Genomic DNA, 21,678 nt, shown 5'->3' on the forward strand with positions numbered 1-21,678 from the left:
GAAGGCAGCTACTAAATTCAAGATGCCATGCTCATTTCCTAGGAGAACAAATTAAAAATCTAGAGAATCACATTGACATTAAACAGTTTGTCCAAAGTTACATATTTGGGAGCGTAACAGTGAGAAAACCCATTTGTATTTTTAAACTTTTGTGCGCTCTTCATTTGACTTTCATGTATTTCAGAAGTATAGCTACAGGCAGTGAGAGTGGAAAATAAGATAGGTAGAAGTTTCTGAAAAGTTGTTTATTGTATTTCATCTGATTTGATTTGGGACTGATATATATAGACCACTAACAACAAAGAAGGGAGGGATGCCTGGGTAGCTCAGTCAGTTAAGCAGCTGCCTTTGGCTCAGGTCATGATCCCAGGATCCCGGGATAGAGTCCTGCATCAGGCTTCTTGCTCAGCGGGTAGACTGCTTTTCCCTCTGCCTACTGCTCTCCCTGCTTGTGTGCTCTCTCTCTCTCTGACAAATAAATTTTAAAAAATCTTAAAAAAAAAAAGAACAAAGAGGATGCCGAGTAAACTATGACATAGGATCATTATAATATACATGTCCATTTTAGAAGTTTAAATAAGTCACTTAGAATCTATTACATATGGCATGTCAGAGAGCTTAAAGTTCAGATTCTTTTCCCTAAAAGTATTAGAATATATTTTAAGATATATATATATGTAGTTACTTATCACTATTTAGCTACTTACAGTACCTAATATTTAGACATGATAAAATGTCCAGTAATAGATGAGAAGTTATGACATATCTGGAATGGGATATGTTGTGCCTCAGTTTTCTCATTGCATTTAGGTGATATTAGTATTAATTTAATTTCATAGTATTTAATTTCATAGTATTTAATTAGTATTTAATTTCATTGTAAAAATTAAAGTGAGTTAATAACATGTAAAGTGCCTTTGCACTTCTTAAAGTGCTAATTGAAAATCTGGGTGTCCAGATAGAAAACTTAATATGTAAAATATTAATATTATTACATTCAAAATCATGGCTTAAAAGACAAATGATGGGTGAAGCGGTTTTTAATATAAATGAAAGACATAGTATACAAAAGTGTGCACTTTAAGTTTTTTTTAATTAGAAAAATTAATTTTGCTTAAGAATCTTATTTATAAAAGGCTGGAAGAAAATTCAGCAAGGTGTTACCAATTATGGCTATACCGTGTTTGCTTTTCTTTCTTTTTAAATGTGTTTTCTATCTTTCTTTCTTTTTTTTTTTTTTTAAAGATTTTATTTATTTGACAGAGAGCCCAGTGCGGGGCTCAATCCCAGGACTCTGGGATCAATGACCTGAGCCGAAGGCAGAGGCTTTTTAACCCACTGAGCCACCCAGGCACCCCTCTAACTGTATTTTCTAAATATTTTGTAGATTTTGTTTTTTAAATAGTTTATTTACTATTTTATTTTTACCTTTCTATTATAAAAGATTTTAAGGGGCACCTGAGTGACTCAGTTGGTTTGAGCCAAGAATTGGTGTCCAATTCTTGATTTTTGGCTTAGGTCATGATCCCCAGGTTGTGGAATCAAGTGCCATGTTGGGCTCTGTGGTAGGCATGGAGCCTGCTTGAGATTGTCTCTGTCCCTCTCCCTTGCCCCTCCTCCTGCTCAAGTGCACACATGTGTGTGTTCTCTCTCTCAAAAAAAAAAAAAATCTTTAAAAACAATAAAAGATTTTAATATTACAAGAAAATTTTATGAGTAGTACAATGGACAAGTATGTAGGTTTGACCTAGATTCAGCAGTTGTTGACATTTTACCACATTTGATTTATCTTCATCTTTATACATCTATATAAAATACAGAGACATTTAAAAAATCTATCATTTATCAATTTGAGAATTAGTTGCTTACTTTGTGAGACTTCATCTCTAAATAGGGACATCTCCTAAGGACATTCTTCTATATTGCTATAATGTAACTATCTTACTTATGGAATATATTATTAATAAAACATGAAAGAATGTACTATATTAACAATTAGTTATTAATATTATTAGTTAGAATTAATATATTGAATATATTTAGTATGTTGATAAATAATATATTAATATAATATAAAACATGTAGCATTGCATTACTATAACATTAATGTAAATATTTTACTTAGGAACTATAACATAATTACTTAGGAAACACAAATACTCTCTAATATACAGTCCATATCCAAATATCTCCTTTTGTCCCAATCATGTCCTTTAATAAATTGACCCAGGATTCAGCAAATATCAAATGCTGCATTTAGATAACTAAATATATGATTGGTAATAATATTAATTAATTTTGTCCATTTGACTACTCATATATGAATAATTAATCTCCTGTCATCTAAAACAGCCTCCAGATGGGGTGCCTGGGTGGCTCAATGGGTTAGGGCCTCCTCTGCCTTCAGCTTGGGTCATGATCTCGGGGTCCTGGGATCGAGCCCCGCATCAGGCTCTCTACTCGGCGGAGAGCCTGCTTCCCCCCATCTCTCTGCCTGCCTCTCTGCCTACTTGTGATCTCTGTCTGTCAAAGAAATGAATAAAATCTTCGAAAAAAAAAAGTTAAAAAAAAAAAAACACAAACCAAAAAACAGCCTCCAGGATTTTCTATTTTTCATGACATTGATATTTTTGAAGAGTCCAGGCCAGTTGTTTATAGAATGTCTCTCTATTATTTATTTAAACCTCCTATTCAGATCTATGTTAAACATATTTGATAGAGTTACCACATAAGTAGTATATTGTGAGGGGAGGAAAAAGTGGTATATTGTTCACAGAGAATCATATCCTTTTTTTTTTTTTAAAAAAATAAGGATCAGGGACGCCTGAGTGGTTCAGTTGGTTAAACATCTGCCTTCGGCTCAGGTCATAATCCTAGGGTCCTGGGATCGAGTCCCACACCAGGCTCCTTGCTCAGCAGGGAGCCTGCTTCTCTCTCTGCCTCTGCCTGCCACTCTGCCTGTTTGTGCACGCTCTCTCTCTCTGACAAATAAAATCTTAAGAAAAAAAAAAAAGATCATCATATCATATCCTTTAGTGGGGATGGTATTTAGAAACCAGTTCTGTTTGGAGTGGGTCACTGTTTATAACGGACCCCTGCCTGGAAGGTTTATTTGTAGTGGTACATCAGTCCTTCTTTCCCATAGGCCTCTTACATTTATCCATTGTTGGCAGGTGCAAAACCCTTTCTTGTTTCAGATGCTCTTCTCTGATCGGCGCCTAGTGCTTTCCAGTGGAGACTGTTGGTGATTTGGGGGTTTATTTCTTGCTTTCTTTTCTCCTCACAAATACTGTTACCATGCAGTCTTGTAGTACATTGTCCCAACCTGCTTGTATTTTGGAGTTCATGGCAATATTTTGAATACGTGGTTTTATTGTAAATAAAATTCCATGGGTTTTGGTTTTCTTGTATAAGTTGTTTCTTTTTATGTGGGGATTCAAAAAGCCTGAGAAGCTATGGTACTGCCACCATATTTGCTTTCTTACTATTTTGATTTCTTATTTTTTTAGAAGATTTATTTATTTGAGAGACAGAGAGCAAGCACACAGGCGTGCACACACAAGTTGGGAGAGGGACAGAGGGAAAGGAAAAGAATCTCAAGCAGACCCCTACACTGAGTGAGAATCCAGATGTGGGACTTGATCTCAGGACCCAGGAGATCACAATCCAAGCCAAAATCAAGAGTCGGACACTCAACTGATTGAGCCACCCAGGCTTCCCTAATTTTTTTCTTATTTTAAAAGGAGTTTCTTTTAGTATACCTAATTTTATTGTCTATGTATATAAAAAATTACTGATTTTTATATGGTAACTTTATGCTACTACCTTATTATATTGTATTAAGTAGTTTTATCACTGATTGATGATATCTGTCCTTGGTTCACTTAAAATTTTAAAGGGGGTGTTTAAGTGCAAGTGAGAATTTGTGATGGAAGCAGTACAAAGTAGTTTTACAAGGCTTTTATTTGACCAGATCTTTTGTGTCATAGTAGCTGTATTTTATTTTTTATTTTTAAAAGATTTTATTTATTTTATAGAGAGAGCATGCATGAGTAGGGGGAGGGACAGAGGAAGAGAATTGCGGGGGGAAGCAGATTCCCTGCTGGGCTGTGATTCCCAATGTGGGGCTTGATCCCAGGACCCTGAGATCATGACCTGAACTAAAACCAAGAGTTGGACACTTGACTGACTGAGGCACTTAGGCACCCCTTTAATAGCTGTATTTTAAAAGCAAGTGATTTTTGTTTGTTTTTTACTTTAAAAATGGGCATATCAGGGCACCTGGGTGGCTCAGTGGGTTAAGTGTCTGCCTAGGGCTCAGGCCGTGATCCCGGGATCCTGGAATGGAGTCCCACGCCTGCTCAGCAGGGAGTCTGCTTCTCCCTCTGTCCCTCCCCCTACTTGTTCTCTCAGTCTGTTATTTGCCTTTTCTCTCTCTCAAAAAAATAAAAATTAAAAAAAAAAAAAGACAATATCAGAAACAAACCAATCTCAAGTGTTTAATTATAGCACTTCATTTAGGTGGGGGAGAATTAAAAAAAAGTATGTAGTGTATAGACAGAATGTATTATGGGGTTTGGGGGTAGCTCTCCAGCCACTTATCCTTCTCTGTTCAAGTTTATTTCACTTCTCCTATGATAGTGCTGATGACATGGGCTGTAAATTTCTCTCTGTATTAGTTCTACCTCCTAATTTTTTCTTGAAGATTTTATTTATTTATGACAGAGATAAGGAGGGAGGGAGGGAACACAAGCATGGGGGAGCTGGAGAGGGAGAAGCAGGTTCCCCATTGAGCAAGGAGCCTGATATGGAGCTCAATCCCAGGATGCTAGGATCGTGACCTGAGCAGATGCTTAACGACTGAGACACCCACGTGCCCTCTAATTTTTTTTTATTATGGCAAGATGCATGTAACTTAAAATGTACTATCTTAACCATTTTTTAAGTACGTAGTTCAGTGTACATTATTGTGTGCCCATGACCATTATTCATCTGCAGAACTCTTCATCTTGTAAAACGGAAACTTTGTAGCCATTAAATAATAACTTCCCACCTCCCCTTTGTTCCCCAACCCCTGGCAACCGCCGGCTACTTTCTGTCTCTAGGAGTTTGACTACTCTAGATTCATTTAAGTGGAAGTATACCGTATCTGGCTTTTTGTGGTGGGCCTGTTTCCCTTAGCGTGCTGTCTTTAAGGTTTATCCATGTTATGTCTTGTTAGAGTTTCCTTTTTTTTTTCAAGGTTGAATAATATTCTGTTGTATGTATGTACTGTGTTTTGCATATTTATTTGTTGATGGACACTAAATGCTTCCACATTTTAGCTATTGTGACTACTGCTGTGAAGATGGGTGTATAAATATCTCTAAACCCTGGTTTTCATTTTTTGGAGGTATATACCTAGCATTGGAATTACTAAATCAGACATAGTGATTCTGTGTTTAATTTTTTGAGGAATAGCCTTTTTTCCAAATGACTGTACCATTTTACATTCCTACCAACAAGGGTTCCAGTTTCTCCACATCTTTACCAACACTTTGTTTTTTTGTTTTTTCTCTGTAGCAATTTTGTTACCTTCATTATAAGTTACTTGGTCTTTGGCCCGTTTGTTTATGATTATTGTTTGAGAATTACATCAGAGGAAAAGCGAGATATATTCAAATGTAAATTTTATTGATATAATATGAAGTTTTAGACCAAACTGCCCAATAAAACTTTCTGCATTGATAGAAATGTTCTATAATTGTGTTGTTTAATACAGTGGCCCCTAGCCACATCTGCCTGTAAGTTACTTGAAATGTGTCAAATTGAGATAGTGAATATTTAATTTCATTTAATTTTAATTAACTTAAATTTAAGTAGCAGTATGTGGCAAGTTGATACCATATTGGACAGCATGGCTTTAGAAAATAATGAGAGCCTGGTTGTTCATATCTAAGGTTTTCTGGGTAAATATAGGGTTACTTGTGTTTAAATTATAGAATGTTTTTATTCAGTTTCTTATTTTGTTTAACCATTTACTTCATCATGAAGTATATTACTCAAATATGGTAATCAAATATGCACTAATAAGTTTTAGGTCAACCAATAGTAGGTAATGAACTACTTTGTACTAAGTCTTTCAGGCAACGGGTAGATTGGAAAGCTTTTGTGATGGAAAATTATGAGCATAATAATGGCTTATTCTTAATTGAGAGTTCTTATGACTTGCCTCATGTCTGCTGGTTGTGGGTGCTTGCTAGTTTTTCCTCCTTTGACATTCAGTAGAGGTCAGTGTCTCTGTAACTGCTACCTGAAAGGGGTTTGAACCTTTTGTCCACCAAGGATGAATCTATATTGATAATGAATCTTACTGTTACAACTAGATGGAACTGATGCCAGCTGCCAGGTTGTCAGGGAGGTCTCCTACCTGGAGAAGGGTTAACAACCATAAGGACATCATTTGGATTGCTATCTTCTCAGCCTGGAGCCATTTCCTCAAATCTTTCTCCTTCCTACTGAAGCAATAAAATAGAGGACCGGGGCGCCTGGGTGGCTCAGTGGGTTAAAGCCTCTGCCTTCGGCTCAGGTCATGATCTCAGGGTCCTGGGATTGAGCCCCACATTGGACTCTCTGCTCAGCAGGGAGCCTGCTTCCTCCTCTCTCTCTGCCTGCCTCTCTGCCTACTTGTGATGTCTGTCTGTCAAATAAATAAATTAAAAAATCTTAAAAAAAAATAGAGGACCATTTATTTACTGCCCGAGTGACCATACAGTGTACTTAATATGCTTGTTAGCATTCCCACTTTCCTTAGATTTCATTAATTGGCCTATTGTGCCCTTATCCTTCCTCTTCCAGAAAGCCGTATCTCTAACAGCATCATGTTCTTACCGCCAAACCATTAGGAACTCTGTAAGAGGTCCGTGATTACCCTACTTATGACTAGTTAGGAGACAGGAGAATTCTGGGTCAGAGATGAAGGACAGTCTGTTACACAGTACACAGTAGCCATAGTATCAGTATTTTTACACCGTGTCCCCAAGACCCAGTTTCCATAGGGCAACAAAGAGGGCCACATAACATCTGCTCATGTGATCTATTGCATTGTCATAGAAGAACTATGCTGTTGTCATAGAATATTAAGATTAGGGCATCTGAATCTTTTATAATGGACAGTAAGCATGGCCTCCCTTTGCCTCTAAAGTAGACACACTGTTCATTATACAAAGAACCTTGAAAAGATAGTTCAAAATGATGGGCAAGTCATTGCCTCACTTGTAAAACATGGAGAGAAGACTTTAGAGATTCATATAAAATTGTTTCCCATCACATAACAATTCTCAAATTATGAGTTGGCTTAATAACAATTTTTATTTTTCATTCACAACGGAGTCCAAAACAGGTGTTCTTGATTGGCGGACAGCTTTTTTTCAAGTCATGGGTCAGGAAATTAGGTTCCTTCCATCTTATGACTTAGCCTTCTTTTTGATGTTGCTTCTATGGCTGTGATGGTTTTTTTGCATCAGTCTCTGGAAGAGGAAAGGACATGGAAACTAAATTGTTGGGGCTGTTAAGGACCAAGCCCAGAGGAGATTTACATCACTTTTCTTTTTCTTTTTTTAAATTAAATTTTTTTTTTTAGTGTTCTAAGATTCATTGTTTACATACCACACCCAGTGCCCCATGCAATACGTGCCCTCCACATTACCCACCACCGGGCTTATCCAACCTCCCACCCCGTCTCTCCTCCAAAACCCTCAGTTTGTTTCTCAGAGTCCACAGTATCTTATGGTTTATATCCCACGCCGATTTCCCCCATCTCACTTCTCCTCTCCCATCTCCCTGTGTCCTCCGTGTTATTCATTATGCTCCACAAATAAGCAAAACCATATGATACTTGACTCTGTCTGCTTGACTTATTTCACTCAGCATAATCTCCTCCAGTCCCATCCATGTTGATACAAAAGTTGGGTATTCATCCTTTCTGATTGGAGGCATAATACTCCATTGTATATATGGACCATATCTTCTTTATCCATTTGTCCATTGAAGGGCATGTTGGTTCTTTCTACAGTTTGGCTACTGTAGCTGTTGGTGCTATGAACATTGGGGTACAGATGGCCCTTCTTTGCACTACGTCTGTATCTTTGGGATAAATATCCAGTAGTGTAATTTCAGGGTCATAGGGTAGCTCTATTTTTAATTTTTTGAGGAATCTCCACACTGTTTTCCAAAGTGCATTCCAAAGTGAATGGATGCACCAACTTGCATTCCCACCAACAGTGTAAGAGGGTTCCCCCTTTCTCCACATCCTCTCCAAAACTTGTTTTTTTTTTTTTTTAATTTTTATTTATTTGACAGACAGATCACAAATAGGCAGAGAGGCAGGCAGAGAGAGAGAGAGAGGAGGAGGAGGCAGGCTCCCTGCTGAGCAGAGAGCCTGATGTGAGGCTCGATCCCAGGACTCTGGAATCATGACCCAAGCCGAAGGCAGAGGCTTTAACCACTGAGCCACCCAGGCGCCCCCTCTCCAACACTTGTTTACATCATTTTTCATTCAGGTTTTATTTGGCTAGACCCTAATGACCACATTAACTGCAAAGGAAGCTGGGAAGTATCTAGTTACATTCCTAGTAAGAAAAAGAAATGGGTTTGGTGAATAGCTGGTATACCTCATTTTAGCCATCCTTTTTGTTACGCCATATGTAATTACAAAAAATTCAAATGAGGCAGAACATTTTAAAAATTTTAAGTTAATTTAAAAAAACCCACTCCAGTCTCCACCATTCAAAAAGAACCATCATAACTTTTTTTTTTTTTTGAAGATTTTATTTATTTATCCAACAGACAGAGATCACAAGTAGGCAGAGAGGCAGGCAGAGAGAGAGGAAGGGAAGCAGGCTCCCTGCTGAGCAGAGAGCCCGACTCGGGGCTCAATCCCAGGACCCTGAGATCATGACCCGAGCCGAAGGCAGCGGCTTAACCCACTGAGCCACCCAGGCGCCCCCATCATAACTATTAAGTAAGCTTTCCAGATGTCATTTTTATACATACATATAGAAAAACTAAGAATGGTTAGATTGATTAAATTATTTTGTTAAGGTGATGTAATGCTATTAATATATAAAAAATACTAAAGTCAAATTTAGTTGGTTATATAGAAGAAAAAGAAAGTGAAGTAAAATAGGTAACATTATTGAACTTCAAAGAAAATTTTCTTACCACAAGAGATACTGTTTCCTAAAATATAACTTGAAGTTTAATAATAGATTACAAAACCAAACAAAAAACATTATCTTTCCAGTTGAGATGCTCTTGGCTATAACAGAATTATTGCTAAAGCAATAGGGAATTTGCTGTTTTGGTTAAATTCAGAGGCTAGACTTCTCTAGGATTGGTTAATTTAACAACAGCCAATCCAACAGTGGCAGGACATTGTTGTGTTTTTTGTGGTTCTTTTGAGTTTTCTAGGCATAATTTTCAGGTCACTACAGTTGTTCCAAGGTCTTGGCATAGTACTTGAGCATCTGAAGGCAGGAAGGGAGTACCTTATTAAGAAAAGGAAGAACTGTGGGGAGGGGGGTGCCTGGATGTTGCAGTTGGTTAAGTGACGGACTTTGACTCTTGACTTCAGCTCAGGTCATGATCTCAGGGTCACGATATTGAGCCCCATGTGGGGCCCTGTGCACAAGTAGGGGCTCTATTTCAAGATTCTCTTCCCCTTGCCCCACTCCCCACTTGTGCTTTAGTGCTCATGCACTCTCAAATAAATAAATCTTACAAAAAGAGAAAAGAATGTTCACAGCCATATCGCCGAAAATGTCCCCTTCTATTACCCAGCCTCAACCTTTCCTAGACCTAAACCAGCCAGTGACTAAGGAAAATAAATTTATCTCAGTTGACATAGACACACCCATGTTCCCATGTTCCTCTCTGGGTTGGAGTATGAGGCCACTTGAGGATGTGAGAGAATATTGCTGTGGAGAGGTCCAAAGACAATCCCTAGTGTTCCCTTCCCCGCCCACTTTTCCCCTTACATTCTCCTTAGTTTAATTATAAGTCTTGCTGTTAAACATTCTGTAACAGAGTTTTTCAGAATGCCTTATTTCAGTTAATTTTGTCAGCTTTTATGTTTGAATACATCTTTTGTTCCCCATTCCTTGGATTTTCTACTTTAGGGACATGAATTATCCTTACGTTTGATTATCTTTGTTTTCTGTAGCTATTAGTTCCTCTTTCTCTCTTTTAAAAATTTAATTTACTTTCAGTTAATTAGCATAGAGTGTATTACTAGTTTCACAGGTAGAGTTCAGTGAATACATCAGTCTTTTTTTTTTTAAGATTTAAAAAAATTTTTTTTTAAGATTTTATTTATTCATACGACAAAGAGAACACAAGCAAGGGGAGTGGCAGAGGGAGAGGGAGAAGCAGGCTCCCCACTGAGCAGGGAGCCCAAAGTGGGGCTCCATCTGAGGACCCTGGGATCATGACCTGAGCTGAAGGTAGATGCTTAACCAGCTGAGCCACCCAGGCATTCCAGGTTTTCACCAGTTTTATATAACACACAGTGCTCGTTATATCCTGTGCCTCCTTAATGTCCATCACCCAGTTATCCCATATCCCCACCCTCTCCCCTCCAGGAGTCCTCAGTTTGTTTCCTGTGATTGAGTCTCTTACAATTTATCTCCCTCTCTGATTTTGTCTTACTTTGCCTGTCCTTCTTTTATGCTTCTCTGTTTTGTTTCTTATATTCCACATATGAGCAAAATCATATGATTGTTTTTCTCTGATTGACTTATTTCACTTAGCATAATACCCTCTAGTTTCATTCATGTTACTGCAAGTGGCAACATGTTATGTTTTTTATGTTTTTGATGGCTGAGTAATATTGAGTGGCTATATCAGCTTGTGTTCCTACCAACAGTATGAAAGGATTCGCCTCTCTCTCTGCATCCCCGCTATTAGTTCTTCTCAACTGCTTTAATATCTGCTGTTTTTCATATGTATACTGTGGTTATTTCAAGTCTTTAACAGTGTTTTTATTTTCAACAATGTATATTCTTTTCTTTGCTATTTCTGTTTACCTCTTCTCTTTTAGTCTTTAAATTACTTTGGTTCTCAGTCCCTCATTTTTAATTTTTTTTCCTGTTTTATCATTTCATTATTGAGTTTTTTAATATATTTATGTTCAAAGTAAGTTTTATTTAGTATGGGGCAGTTTTGAGAAATATCTTTATGCTGAGTTATGTTTACTCCTAGGTTGAGAGTTTTGGTTATCTTACGCATGTTATGCTCTTTATGTTGGTTTTTTTTGGCTGTGCAATAGTTCTTCATCTTACTCACGCTTGGGAGGCTCTTTTTAGGCATTTGCTCTGCTATGATTCAGGTAGTTTCTTGTATCTCTTCTCACCATTTTAAGACTAGGGTTTGAAGGTGAATTTTTTTTTTTCCATTATGATAAGTATACTCTTTAACCCTGTCCCCCATTTCATCCATCCCCTCACTCACTTACTGTCTGGTGAACATCAGTTTGTTCTCTGTAGTGAAGAGTCTGTTTCTTGGTTTGTCCCTCTTGCTTTCCCACCCCCCCCCCGCCTTTGCTCATTTATTTCTTAAATTCTGGATATGAGTGAGAGCTTATGGTTTTTGTCCTTCTCTGACTGATTTGTTTTGCCTGTTAGCATTGTACTTCCTAACCCCATTTATGTTGTTGCAAATGGCAAGATTTCATTTTTTTTTTTTTTACGGCTGAATAATACTCCATTGTGAATATATACCACATCTTCTTTATTCATTCATCTGTGGATGGATACTTGGACTGCTTGCATAGTTTGGCTACTGTAAGTAATATTTCAATGAACATAGGGGAGCATGTGTTCCTTTGAATTAGTGTTTTGGTATTTTTTGGGTTAATACCAAAAAATGCAGTTACTGGATCATAGATTAGTTATATTTTTGATTTTTGAGGAGCCTCCATACTGCTTTCCAGAGTGGTACACCAGTTTGCATTCCTACCAACAGTGCAAGAGGGTTCCTTTTTCTCCATATCCTTGCCAACGTTTGTTCTTTGGCGTGGTTTTGAATTTAGCCATTCTGACAGGTGTGAGGTGTTGTAGTTTTGATTTGCATTTCCCTGATGTGAGTAATGTTGAGCATCTTTTGATGTGTCTGTTCGTCACTTATATGTCTTCTTTAGAAAAATGTGTGTTCATGTCTTTCGCCTCTTTTAATTGGGTTATTTGGTTTTGGGGAGTTGAGCTGTATCGGTTCTTTATATGTTTTAGCTACTAACCCTTTATCAGACATGTCATTTGCAAATATCTTCTCCCATTCTGTAGGTTGCCTTTTAGTTTTGGTTGTTTCCTTTACTCTTCAGAAGCTTTTTATTTTGAGATAGTCCCAATAGTGTATTTTTTTTTCTTTTATTTCCCTTGCCTCAGGAGACGTATCTAGAAAAATGTTGATATGGCTGGTGTCGCAGAAATTTCTGCTTGTGTTCTCCTCAAGGATTTTTATGGTTTGAGGTTTTGCATTTAGGTCTTTAATCAATTTTGAGGGTTTTTTGTGTGTGTATGGTGAAAGAAAGTGGTCCCATTTCATTCTTTTGCATGTGGCTGTCTGATTTTCCCAAAACCATTTATTGAAGATACTTTCTTTTTCCTCATTTGTCAGTTATTAATTGACCATCTAATTGTGGATTTATTTCTGGATTTTCTGTTCTATTCCATTGATCTATGTGTCTGTTTTTTTTTTTTTAAGATTTTATTTATTTATTTGACAGAGATTACAAGTAGGCAGAGAGCCAGGTAGAGAGAGGAGGAGGAGGAAGCAGGCTTCCTGCTGAGCAGAGAGCCCGATGCGGGACTCGATCCCAGGACCCCGAGATCATGACCTGAGCTGAAGGCAGCTGCTTAACCCACTGAGCCACCCAGGCGCCCTATGTGTCTGTTTTTAATGCCAGTACCATACTGTTTTAATGACTAATTGCTTTATAATATAACTTGAAATCTGGAAATATGATACCTTCAGTTTTTCTTTTTCATCATTTCTTTGGCTATTTGAGGTCTTTTGTGGTTCCATATAAATTTTAGGATTGTTTTAGTTCTATGAAAAATGTTGGTATTTTGTTAGGAATTGCATTAAATGTTTAGAGTGGTTTGGGTGGTGTAGACGTTTCACCAATATTTGTTCTTCCAGTTCATGAGTGTGGAATATTTCTCCATTTCTTTCCATTCTTTTGACTTTAATCAGTGTTTTACAGTTTTCAGAGTACAGGTTTTTCACCTCTTGGTTAAGTTTATTTCTAGATAATTTATTATTTTTGGTGCAGTTGTGAGTGGGATTGTTTCTTAATTTTCACTTTTTGCTGCTTCATTATTAGTGTATGGGAATGCAGCAGATTTCTGTTCATTGATTTTGTATCCTGCAGCTTTAGTAGCAGTTCTAGTAGTTTTTTGGTGGAGTCTTTAAAGTTTTCTTTGTATAACAGCATGTCATCTGTAAGGAGTTTATTTCTTCCTTGCCAGTTTGGATGCTATTTATTTATTTATGTTATCTGATTGCTGTGGCAAGGACGTCCAATATTATGTTGAATAAAAGTGGTGAGAGTGGACATCTTGTCTTGTTTGACCTTAGGGGAAAGCTCTCAGTTTTTCATCATTGAGTGTGATATTTGCTGTAGGTGTTTCATATAAGGTCTTTATTATGTTGAGGTATATGAGGGCTAATAAGTAATTTTGCCTCTTTCTGAACCCAGATGGAATGGTAAGTCCTCAGTATAAAAGTTCAGGTAGGACAATACAAGTTTTTGGTAAAAACCCAGGCTTAGATCTCTTTTTAAACTTGATTAAACGTGTTGTACTAGATTTTAATCTTTCTACTGTGTCAGGGTTTCTCATTCCTATGGGAGAATACCCTCAGATTTTATATAATTCATTCTTAGCTTAGATCCTTGATTTTCAGTTAGCACCTCATCACTCTTCATGGCTTTCTTTCCTATTTTTTCCTATTTCTGCCCTAAAGCTGGTCCTACTCTTTAGGCAGAAAAAGAACTAAAAAGATTTCTTCTTTTCAGATTTGGGAGTTTTTGTGGTATGCTAAGAATTTTAAGGAATTGGAAATAGTAAGATTTAATAGCTGAATCCTATAGCTCAGACCGGGACAATTTCTGCTCTGTTTCTAAAATCTATTTTATTGCTTGGTTGCCAGTTTTTGTTTAATGAATTATTACCTGTCTTTTTCATCTTCCCAATTTCAGTTGCTGTTGGCTTTCTTGTTTGACTGATTGATTGATTGCTGGTTTTGTTTTCTTTTTCACTTGTTTAACGTTGGAAAAATATAACATGATTTCACATCACCTTTTTAAGTGCTGAGAGTTATTTAAACATAGGCACTCTTTCCTTTTTGGAAATTCAGTTCCATCACAGAATTGAATTACGTTAAAATAACTCTTTTTTTTTTTAATGTTACGGCTACGTATTACTTGATAATAATTTCTAATATTCGGCTCCCTGATGAACTCTTCTTGGCACTTAATGCAACTCTTTACTACATACTAGTGTTTTTAACCTTTGTTAAAAATTTACTCTAGGGAGGAAGAAAATTGACTCTAGGGGTGCCTGGATGGCTCAGGTCATGATCCTGGGGTCCAGGGATTGAGCCCCACGTAGATCTCCTTGCTCAGTGAGAAGTCTGCTTCTCACTCTTTCTGCCACTCCCTCTGCTTATGCTCTCTCTTTCTCTCTCTCAAATAAATGAAAAAAAAAATCTTTAAAAAAATTACTCTAGAATTTTTCTGGTAAGTAAGCTCAAGCTTGTTCGAGATCGCATTCCTTCTAGAATTTACTTTCTGGTTTACCCTAAACATTTCTGTCAGTGGTTCAGTGATTATATGTGTACTTTCAGAACTCTCTTAGATCTGTTTAATTTCTTTGGGTCTGAAGAAATGAATTTAAATATTATCTCTACTTTCTTATCCTTTAGTTTTCCTTTAAGAATTTCTTCACTCTTTTCAGTTTGCACATGGAAACGCTAAATGTAAAAACTCCTGTGTAATTCATTCCTTAGTTTCTTTCTTTCTTTTTTTTTTTTTAAAGATTTTATTTATTTTATTTGACGAGAGAGAGAGATCACAAGTAAGCAGAGAGTCAGGCAGAAAGAGAAGGGGAAGCAGGCTCCCTGCTGAGCAGAGAGCCCGATGTGGGGCTCTATCCCAGGACACTGAGATCATTACCTGAGCCGAAGGCAGCGGCTTAATCCACTGAGCCACCCAGGTGCCCCATTTTTTAGTTTCTTTACATGGAAAGAAAGTTCATCCTGGAACTAAAGCTACTTTAAAATAGAAATTTTTCTCTCCCTTCCTTCTCTCCTTCCTTCTCATTCCTTCCTTTCCCCACTCTTTCAAATTTCCATGTTAAAATTTCTCATCATGGATACTTTATCTATTTTTTTTTTTTTAGTTGAAAAAAGTCTGCTTTTTAAAAGTTTAGTTCAGTTTCTTTGGGGGCATAGATAAAAGAGTTTACTTTGTGGTTGTTTAAATGATTTGTTTCTGATCTATAAAAATGGGTCATCGTAGGGCTCTTTTGAGGATTAAATGAGATAATTTATATGTTTGTATAATTCTGATTATTTTTATTGTTAATTGTGCACACTGATTCAGTTGGGAGTGACACTGGTTGTCTTGACCTTTACATATGGCTTTACATAAAAAATATTCAGTATTGTTTATTTCCTTCTGGCTGTTTTCTGTTCATGCATAATACATTTAAAAAACAAACTCATATTAACCATTTTTCTAAATCTCCAAGTAGTCCTTCAGAATATACTTATTTTTGCGGCCGTTATATGGTTTTATAGTAATTTTTTCACATCTCTGCTCTTGCATATTCAGATTGTTTTCAGGTTTTTTTCTCATTGCAAATAGTACTGTAATAAACCACACCACACCACAACTTATTTAAGCCTTTGTTCACGGATGCGTTGGTGGCTCAATCGGTAAAGCATCTGTCTTCAGCTCCCAGTCCTAGGATCAATTCCCACATTGGGCTTTCCTACTTCTCCTTCTGCCTGTCACTCCCCCTGCTTGTGGGCTCTCATTCTCTCTCCCTCTCTCTCTTTCTGACAAATAAATCTTTAAAAAAATTATTTTTTTGTTTACCTCCTGGAAGTGAAATTACTAGGACAAAATGCATTTTTATGGTTTCTAATTCTTGCTTTTAAAATTGTCCTTCACATATTTATAATCTCTCTGATGTATGCAAGTGCTCATTTCAACATTGGGTCTTATCATAAAAAACATCACAAAATACTAAACCTAACAATTTTGATCACTAGGTGAGAGAAAAATACTACTTTTACTTTTTTAATAGTTGAGTTGCACATTTTTTGTGTTGTTTAGTGACTCTTTATTTCATGAGTTCTTTGTACATTATTCTGTGGCATTTATGTAGGTATTTTTTTTATCTGTAAAAAAGTTTAAATAGTGCTAATATATAGGACATATTAATTTTACTCATTTTCTAGTATTTTGCTTTTTAATTGTTTTTAAATTGATGTAGAAGCATTTTAAATTTGAATAACTAAAACTGCTTTTCCCTTTCTAAATTTTTACTTTCTTTTAATACTTGGAAGAGTCTTTTCTTTCTAAAAGTTAAAGATTTCAAAAATATTTCCTGCCAGACTTCTGGATTATTTTAATTGTCACATAATGGTTTAAATAATCCATCTGGATTTTGTTTTATTTTGAGTAAGATACTATCCCCCAAATTATTTACCAGTTTTTCTACTACCATTATTTTGTAATTTTAGCTGTTCCCTACAGATTTGGAAACCTTTCCTATTTACATATAATTGAGTCTTTTTCTGGAAACTCGTTTTGTTCTATTGATGTATTAAAATCAGCCTGTGTCTCTTTCTTTTTTAAATCCTTCTCCAGATTTTTATTTAAATTCTTGTTAGTTAACATACAGTGTAATATTAGTTTCAGCTGTAGAAATAGTGATTTGTCACTTCATACAACACCCAGTGCTCATCACAAGTGCCCTTCTTAATCCCCATCACCTGTTTAAACCCATCCCCCCACTCATATCCCCTCCAGTAACCCTCAGTTTGTTTTCTAAAGAGGAGTCTGTTTCTTGGTTTGCCTCCCTCCCACCCTTCCCCCATCTTCATTTGTTTCTTAACTCACATGTGTCAGTCATTTACGGTATTTTTTTTTCTCTGAGTTATTTCACTTAAATAATACTCTGGCTCAATCTACATCATTGCAAATGTCAAAGTTTCATTCATTTTTGTGGTTGAGTAATATTCCTCCCTCTGTGTGTGTGTGTGTGTGTATCACTTTTTTTTTTTTTTAAAGATTTTATTTATTTACTTGGCAGAGAGACCACAAGTAGGTAGAGAGGCAGGCAGAGAGAGAGAGAGAGGAAGAAGCAGGCTCTCCTCTGAGCAGAGAGCCCGATGTGGGACTTGATCCTGGGCTGAAGGCAGAGGCTTTAACCCACTGAGCCACCCAGGCGCCCCTGTGTATCACATCTTTATGCATTCATTAGTCTGTGGACATTTGGGCTCTTTTCCACAGTTTGTTGATAATGCTATTATAAATATCAGGGTGTATGTGGCCCTACAAATCAGTAATTTTGTATCCTTTGGGTCCGTATCTAGTAGTGCAATTGCTGGGTCATAGGGTAGTTCTATATTTAACCTTTTGAGAAACCTCCAGACTGTTTCCAGGGTAAAATCACATAAGTTGTCCTCTGTATATAATTCAAAGTAATAAAGTAATCAGACTGCTCTCATTCTTACTTTATAGACTAATAATTTAATGTGTTCAGTCTGTTTCCACTGAACATTTGCAGTCCTTATCTCAGGATACATTTCTTGATCTCTCACATGGGACCAGAGTTCTGTATAATCCCATGAGTATGTTCACACTTTCATGTATGTACATGTGTGTACTTTGCCTTTTACTTTCAAATAGTTTCCATGTTTTAAGTGTTTGTTTACCTTCTTGGGTCATTTACTGTTAAATCATCCCAGCTCTCCTACTGTTGACAAATAAAAGCCATTTTGGGAAGTAGAACAGGACGGACAGAAAAGCCTTCTTTATTATCTTTATATTGATATAGACTGTATAGATCCAGGGTCATTTGAACCTCAAATTTATAAATTAGATTGTAATTTATACTTTTTTTAAACTCTTACTACCCAGTTGTGGATTCTAGTCCTGATTCAGTTAGCTACAGTTCTTGAGAAAGCATCCCATAACTTAATAGTGGCTTGTAACAGGCAGGGCTTAGCAGGAACAACGCATCTTTTTTTCATGTGGTATCAGCTGGGTTTACCCGTGAGGCTACTACATTCAACTGGTGGCTGGTGGGGTAGAGTAAGATAGGGTTCTTATGTTATGTTATGTTATAATATTCTTTTGACATTTTTAAGTTGTTTTACTGAATAATTCCAGCAGGATAGTCTTATTCGCATGTCTGGTGCTGTCTATAAGGTTGGGTACTTCAGTTCTTCTCCATAGGGTCTCATTGTCTACTTGGCTTCTCTGTCAGAGAATATGAACTCATTATTTACATGGTGGCTGGACTCCAAAGGGCAAAGGTGGAAGCCATTTAAGATTTTTTAAAGCCTTGAGCTCCTGAACTTGTACATCACTGTGCCGTATTCTCTTGGCTAAAGCAAGTCACAAAACTAACCCAGGTTTATGTGTGTGGAGAAGAGGACATCTTATGATGGAAGGAGCAGTGACATCCTAGTACAAAGAAACAGAGGCATGATTGGTGGATCATTATTAAAATCTGTTGCAATTAAAATGTAACTCTTTAAATGATAGTAAATTTCACACCCAATACTGATTCTTGCATACCGATTCAAACAATTGAAAAAAATTTGGTTAAAATTTTTTGTCGTTAAATAAAGTTGGCTCCTAATATGTAATTAACTTGTAATTAATTTAATTCTTTCTTATATTCAGTTCATCAGTTTTAGTACTTCAGAGTGAAAGTAGCACACCACAACTTCAGAGTATCTATTTTTTGTTAGATGTTAAATGGATTCACTCATTTCCTTTTAAAAAGATTTATTTATTTATTTATGTTTGGAAAAAGAGAGAGAAAAGAGCACACATGTAAGTGAGCAAGGGCAGAGGGAGAGGAAGGGAAATTTTAGGTAGACTCTCCACGGAGCACAGAGCCTGACTCTGGGCTCAATCTAATGATTCCGAGATCATGACCTGAGCCAAAATCAAAAGTCAGATTCCTAACAGACTGAGCCACCCAGATCCCCCAATTCATTCATTTTCCCAGTTAACCTAGGAAAGAATTTATTGCCTGAGTTTCTAGTTTGTGGCCATAGAATTTAATGTATAGTGATACAGAATCTAACCCTGTTCTAATGTGATACTGCATGTCAGACAGCTATTTAAATTTTAAAGTGCAGTTCATAAAATGTACACAGAAGTATTTGGTGTCTTTAACAAGAAGAAAATACAGTTTGCCAGATATAAATGTAGCAAATGATTATGGGCTTTAGTTGTTTATATATAATTTTAGGTTGGTTAAGAGTATGTTGAATTCACTTTAACTTAACACTAGTAATGTCATATTACTAGTATTGTTTATAAAATAATAAAGCACAATCAGCAGAAGTCATCTTTTTATTTTTTGACAAGTATTCATTAACATTTTGAATTACTAAACAGAATTATGGAAGAAACTCATCTTTATTGTACATATATGGTTATAATTTATATTTAAATTGGATCTTATTTCTATTCATTTCTAGAAATATAAAGAAAAGGACAAACACAAACAGAAACATAAGAAGCAACCAGAACCGTCACCTGCATTGGTTCCTTCTTTGACTGTTACCACAGAGAAAGTAAGTTTTAAGTGCCATATTTTGTTTTATATAAGAACTAGTTGTGTGCTGGTTTTTACCTTTAAGAAATGTTCTTATTCCCAGGGTCCTGGTTCCCTTTAACTTTTCCTACCTCTTTAACCCTACATTAAGCACTTTAGGATTCCTATTTCTTTTTTTTCTTTTTTTTTTTTTAAAGATTTTTAATTTATTTGTTAGAGAGAGAGAGAGAGAGAGATACAGAGCACAAGCACAGGCAGACAGAGTGGCAGGCTAGAGGCAGAGGGAGAAGCAGGCTCCCTGCTGAGCAAGGAGCCCGATGTGGGACTCGATCCCAGGACGCTGGGATCATGACCTGAGCCGAAGGCAGCGCTTAACCAACTGAGCCACCCAGGTGTCCCAGGATTCCTATTTCTTAGTCCTTTATCCTACTTTCTGTTTATTCTGTACTTGTTTTTGAAAAATAATTAAGTAAGCTTAACCGCTTGGGGAGGGCATCATTGAGATTAAGCTTTGGGCTGTAGGGACGACTGGGTGGCTCAGTTGGTTAAGCTGCTGCCTTTGGCCCAGGTCGTGATCCCAGGGCCCTGGGATTAAGTCCTGCATTGGGTTCCTTACTCAGCCGGGAGCCTGCTTCTCTCTCTGCCTCTGCCTGCCACTGTGCCTGCTTGCGTGCTTGCTCTTTCTCTCTCTCTCTCTCTGACAAATAAGTAAATGAAATATTTTAGGAAAAATAAAAATAAATAAAATAAAACACAGTGTTCAAATAAAAAAGAATTTGGGTTGTAGAGTGGGTTTTGTCCACCTGTGATTTTGAATTCTGGCTTCACCACTTACTGAAAGAGCTGTTAGGTTAATTAACCTCTTTGTAACTCAGTTTCATCTTCTGTAAAGTGGGGGAAATAATTATTGGAATTGAGCGAGATAGTATAGGCAAAGCAGTCATAATAAAATCTGTTTCATAGGAAGTATTATAGTTATTATAGTAAGTGTTAAATATTAATAAGATTATTATTATATACCTAATATGAAAATAAATGGAGACAGGGAAAGACAGTGGCGACACAGGTAGCAGGAGTGAGGTGGAAGTACAGTAGGAGGCTGGGCAAGGGGCCATTCATGTAGGGTTCTGTAAGCCAGTGGAAAGGCTTGGTTTTTTAGTTTGAATGAAAAGTGAGCCATTGGTGTTTTGAACCGAGATGTAATATGATCTCTCTTAGGTACCATAAGGATCTCTGGCTCTTCATTGCAGATAGACTGTAGAGAGTCAAGGATGCAAGTAGGGAGGCCATTAGGAGATAATTACAGTAATGCAGAGAGAGATGGTGTGAACAGTGGAGGTGGTGAGAGGTAATCAGATTCTGAGTATATTTAAAAGTAGCTTTCTCATAAAGAAGATGAGAGAGAGAGAGAGAATCCAAAGAAGAGTCCAAGGGTATTGGGCCAGTAACTAGAAGGGATGGAATTGCTGTTAACAAAGATGGTAAAGGCTGTGGGTATGGTAAGTTGAGGGCAAGATGAAGAATTCAGTTTTGGATATGGTACTTGTATTCTCCTGCTGTTGGAACAAATTTAACACTTTAAAAAAATATATAAGCTTACTATGTTCTTGTTCTGTAAGCCAGAAGACTGGGTGGGCTCAGGTGATTACGCTGGGTCTCTCAAAGGTGAAATCAAGGGGTTGGATGCCCTGGGTTCTCACCTGGCCATAGGAGCAAGTGCTTCTTTTTTTTTTTTTTTTTTTTTTTTTAAAGATTTTATTTTATTTATTTGAGAGAGAGAGAGACAGTGAGAGAGAGAATGAGCGAGGAGAAGGTCAGAGAGCGAAGCAGA

At 36.8% G+C, this 21,678-nt stretch overlaps 1 protein-coding gene across 8 annotated transcripts in view; it reads left to right on the forward strand.

Moving 5' to 3' along the window:
* MLLT10 (MLLT10 histone lysine methyltransferase DOT1L cofactor) overlaps window positions 1–21,678 on the forward strand; it is a 242,504-nt gene that overhangs the window by 126,728 nt on the left and 94,098 nt on the right. For all 8 annotated transcript variants that reach the window (XM_044228868.1, XM_044228871.1, XM_044228872.1 and 5 more), the window contains one exon: window positions 19,771–19,866. In XM_044228868.1, coding sequence (XP_044084803.1) covers window positions 19,771–19,866 — 96 coding nt within the window. The remainder of the gene's footprint in view (window positions 1–19,770; window positions 19,867–21,678) is intronic.

The sequence above is a fragment of the Neovison vison genome, chromosome 12 (genome assembly GCF_020171115.1).
Source record: "Neovison vison isolate M4711 chromosome 12, ASM_NN_V1, whole genome shotgun sequence".
NCBI classification, from domain to species: Eukaryota; Metazoa; Chordata; class Mammalia; order Carnivora; family Mustelidae; genus Neogale; species Neogale vison.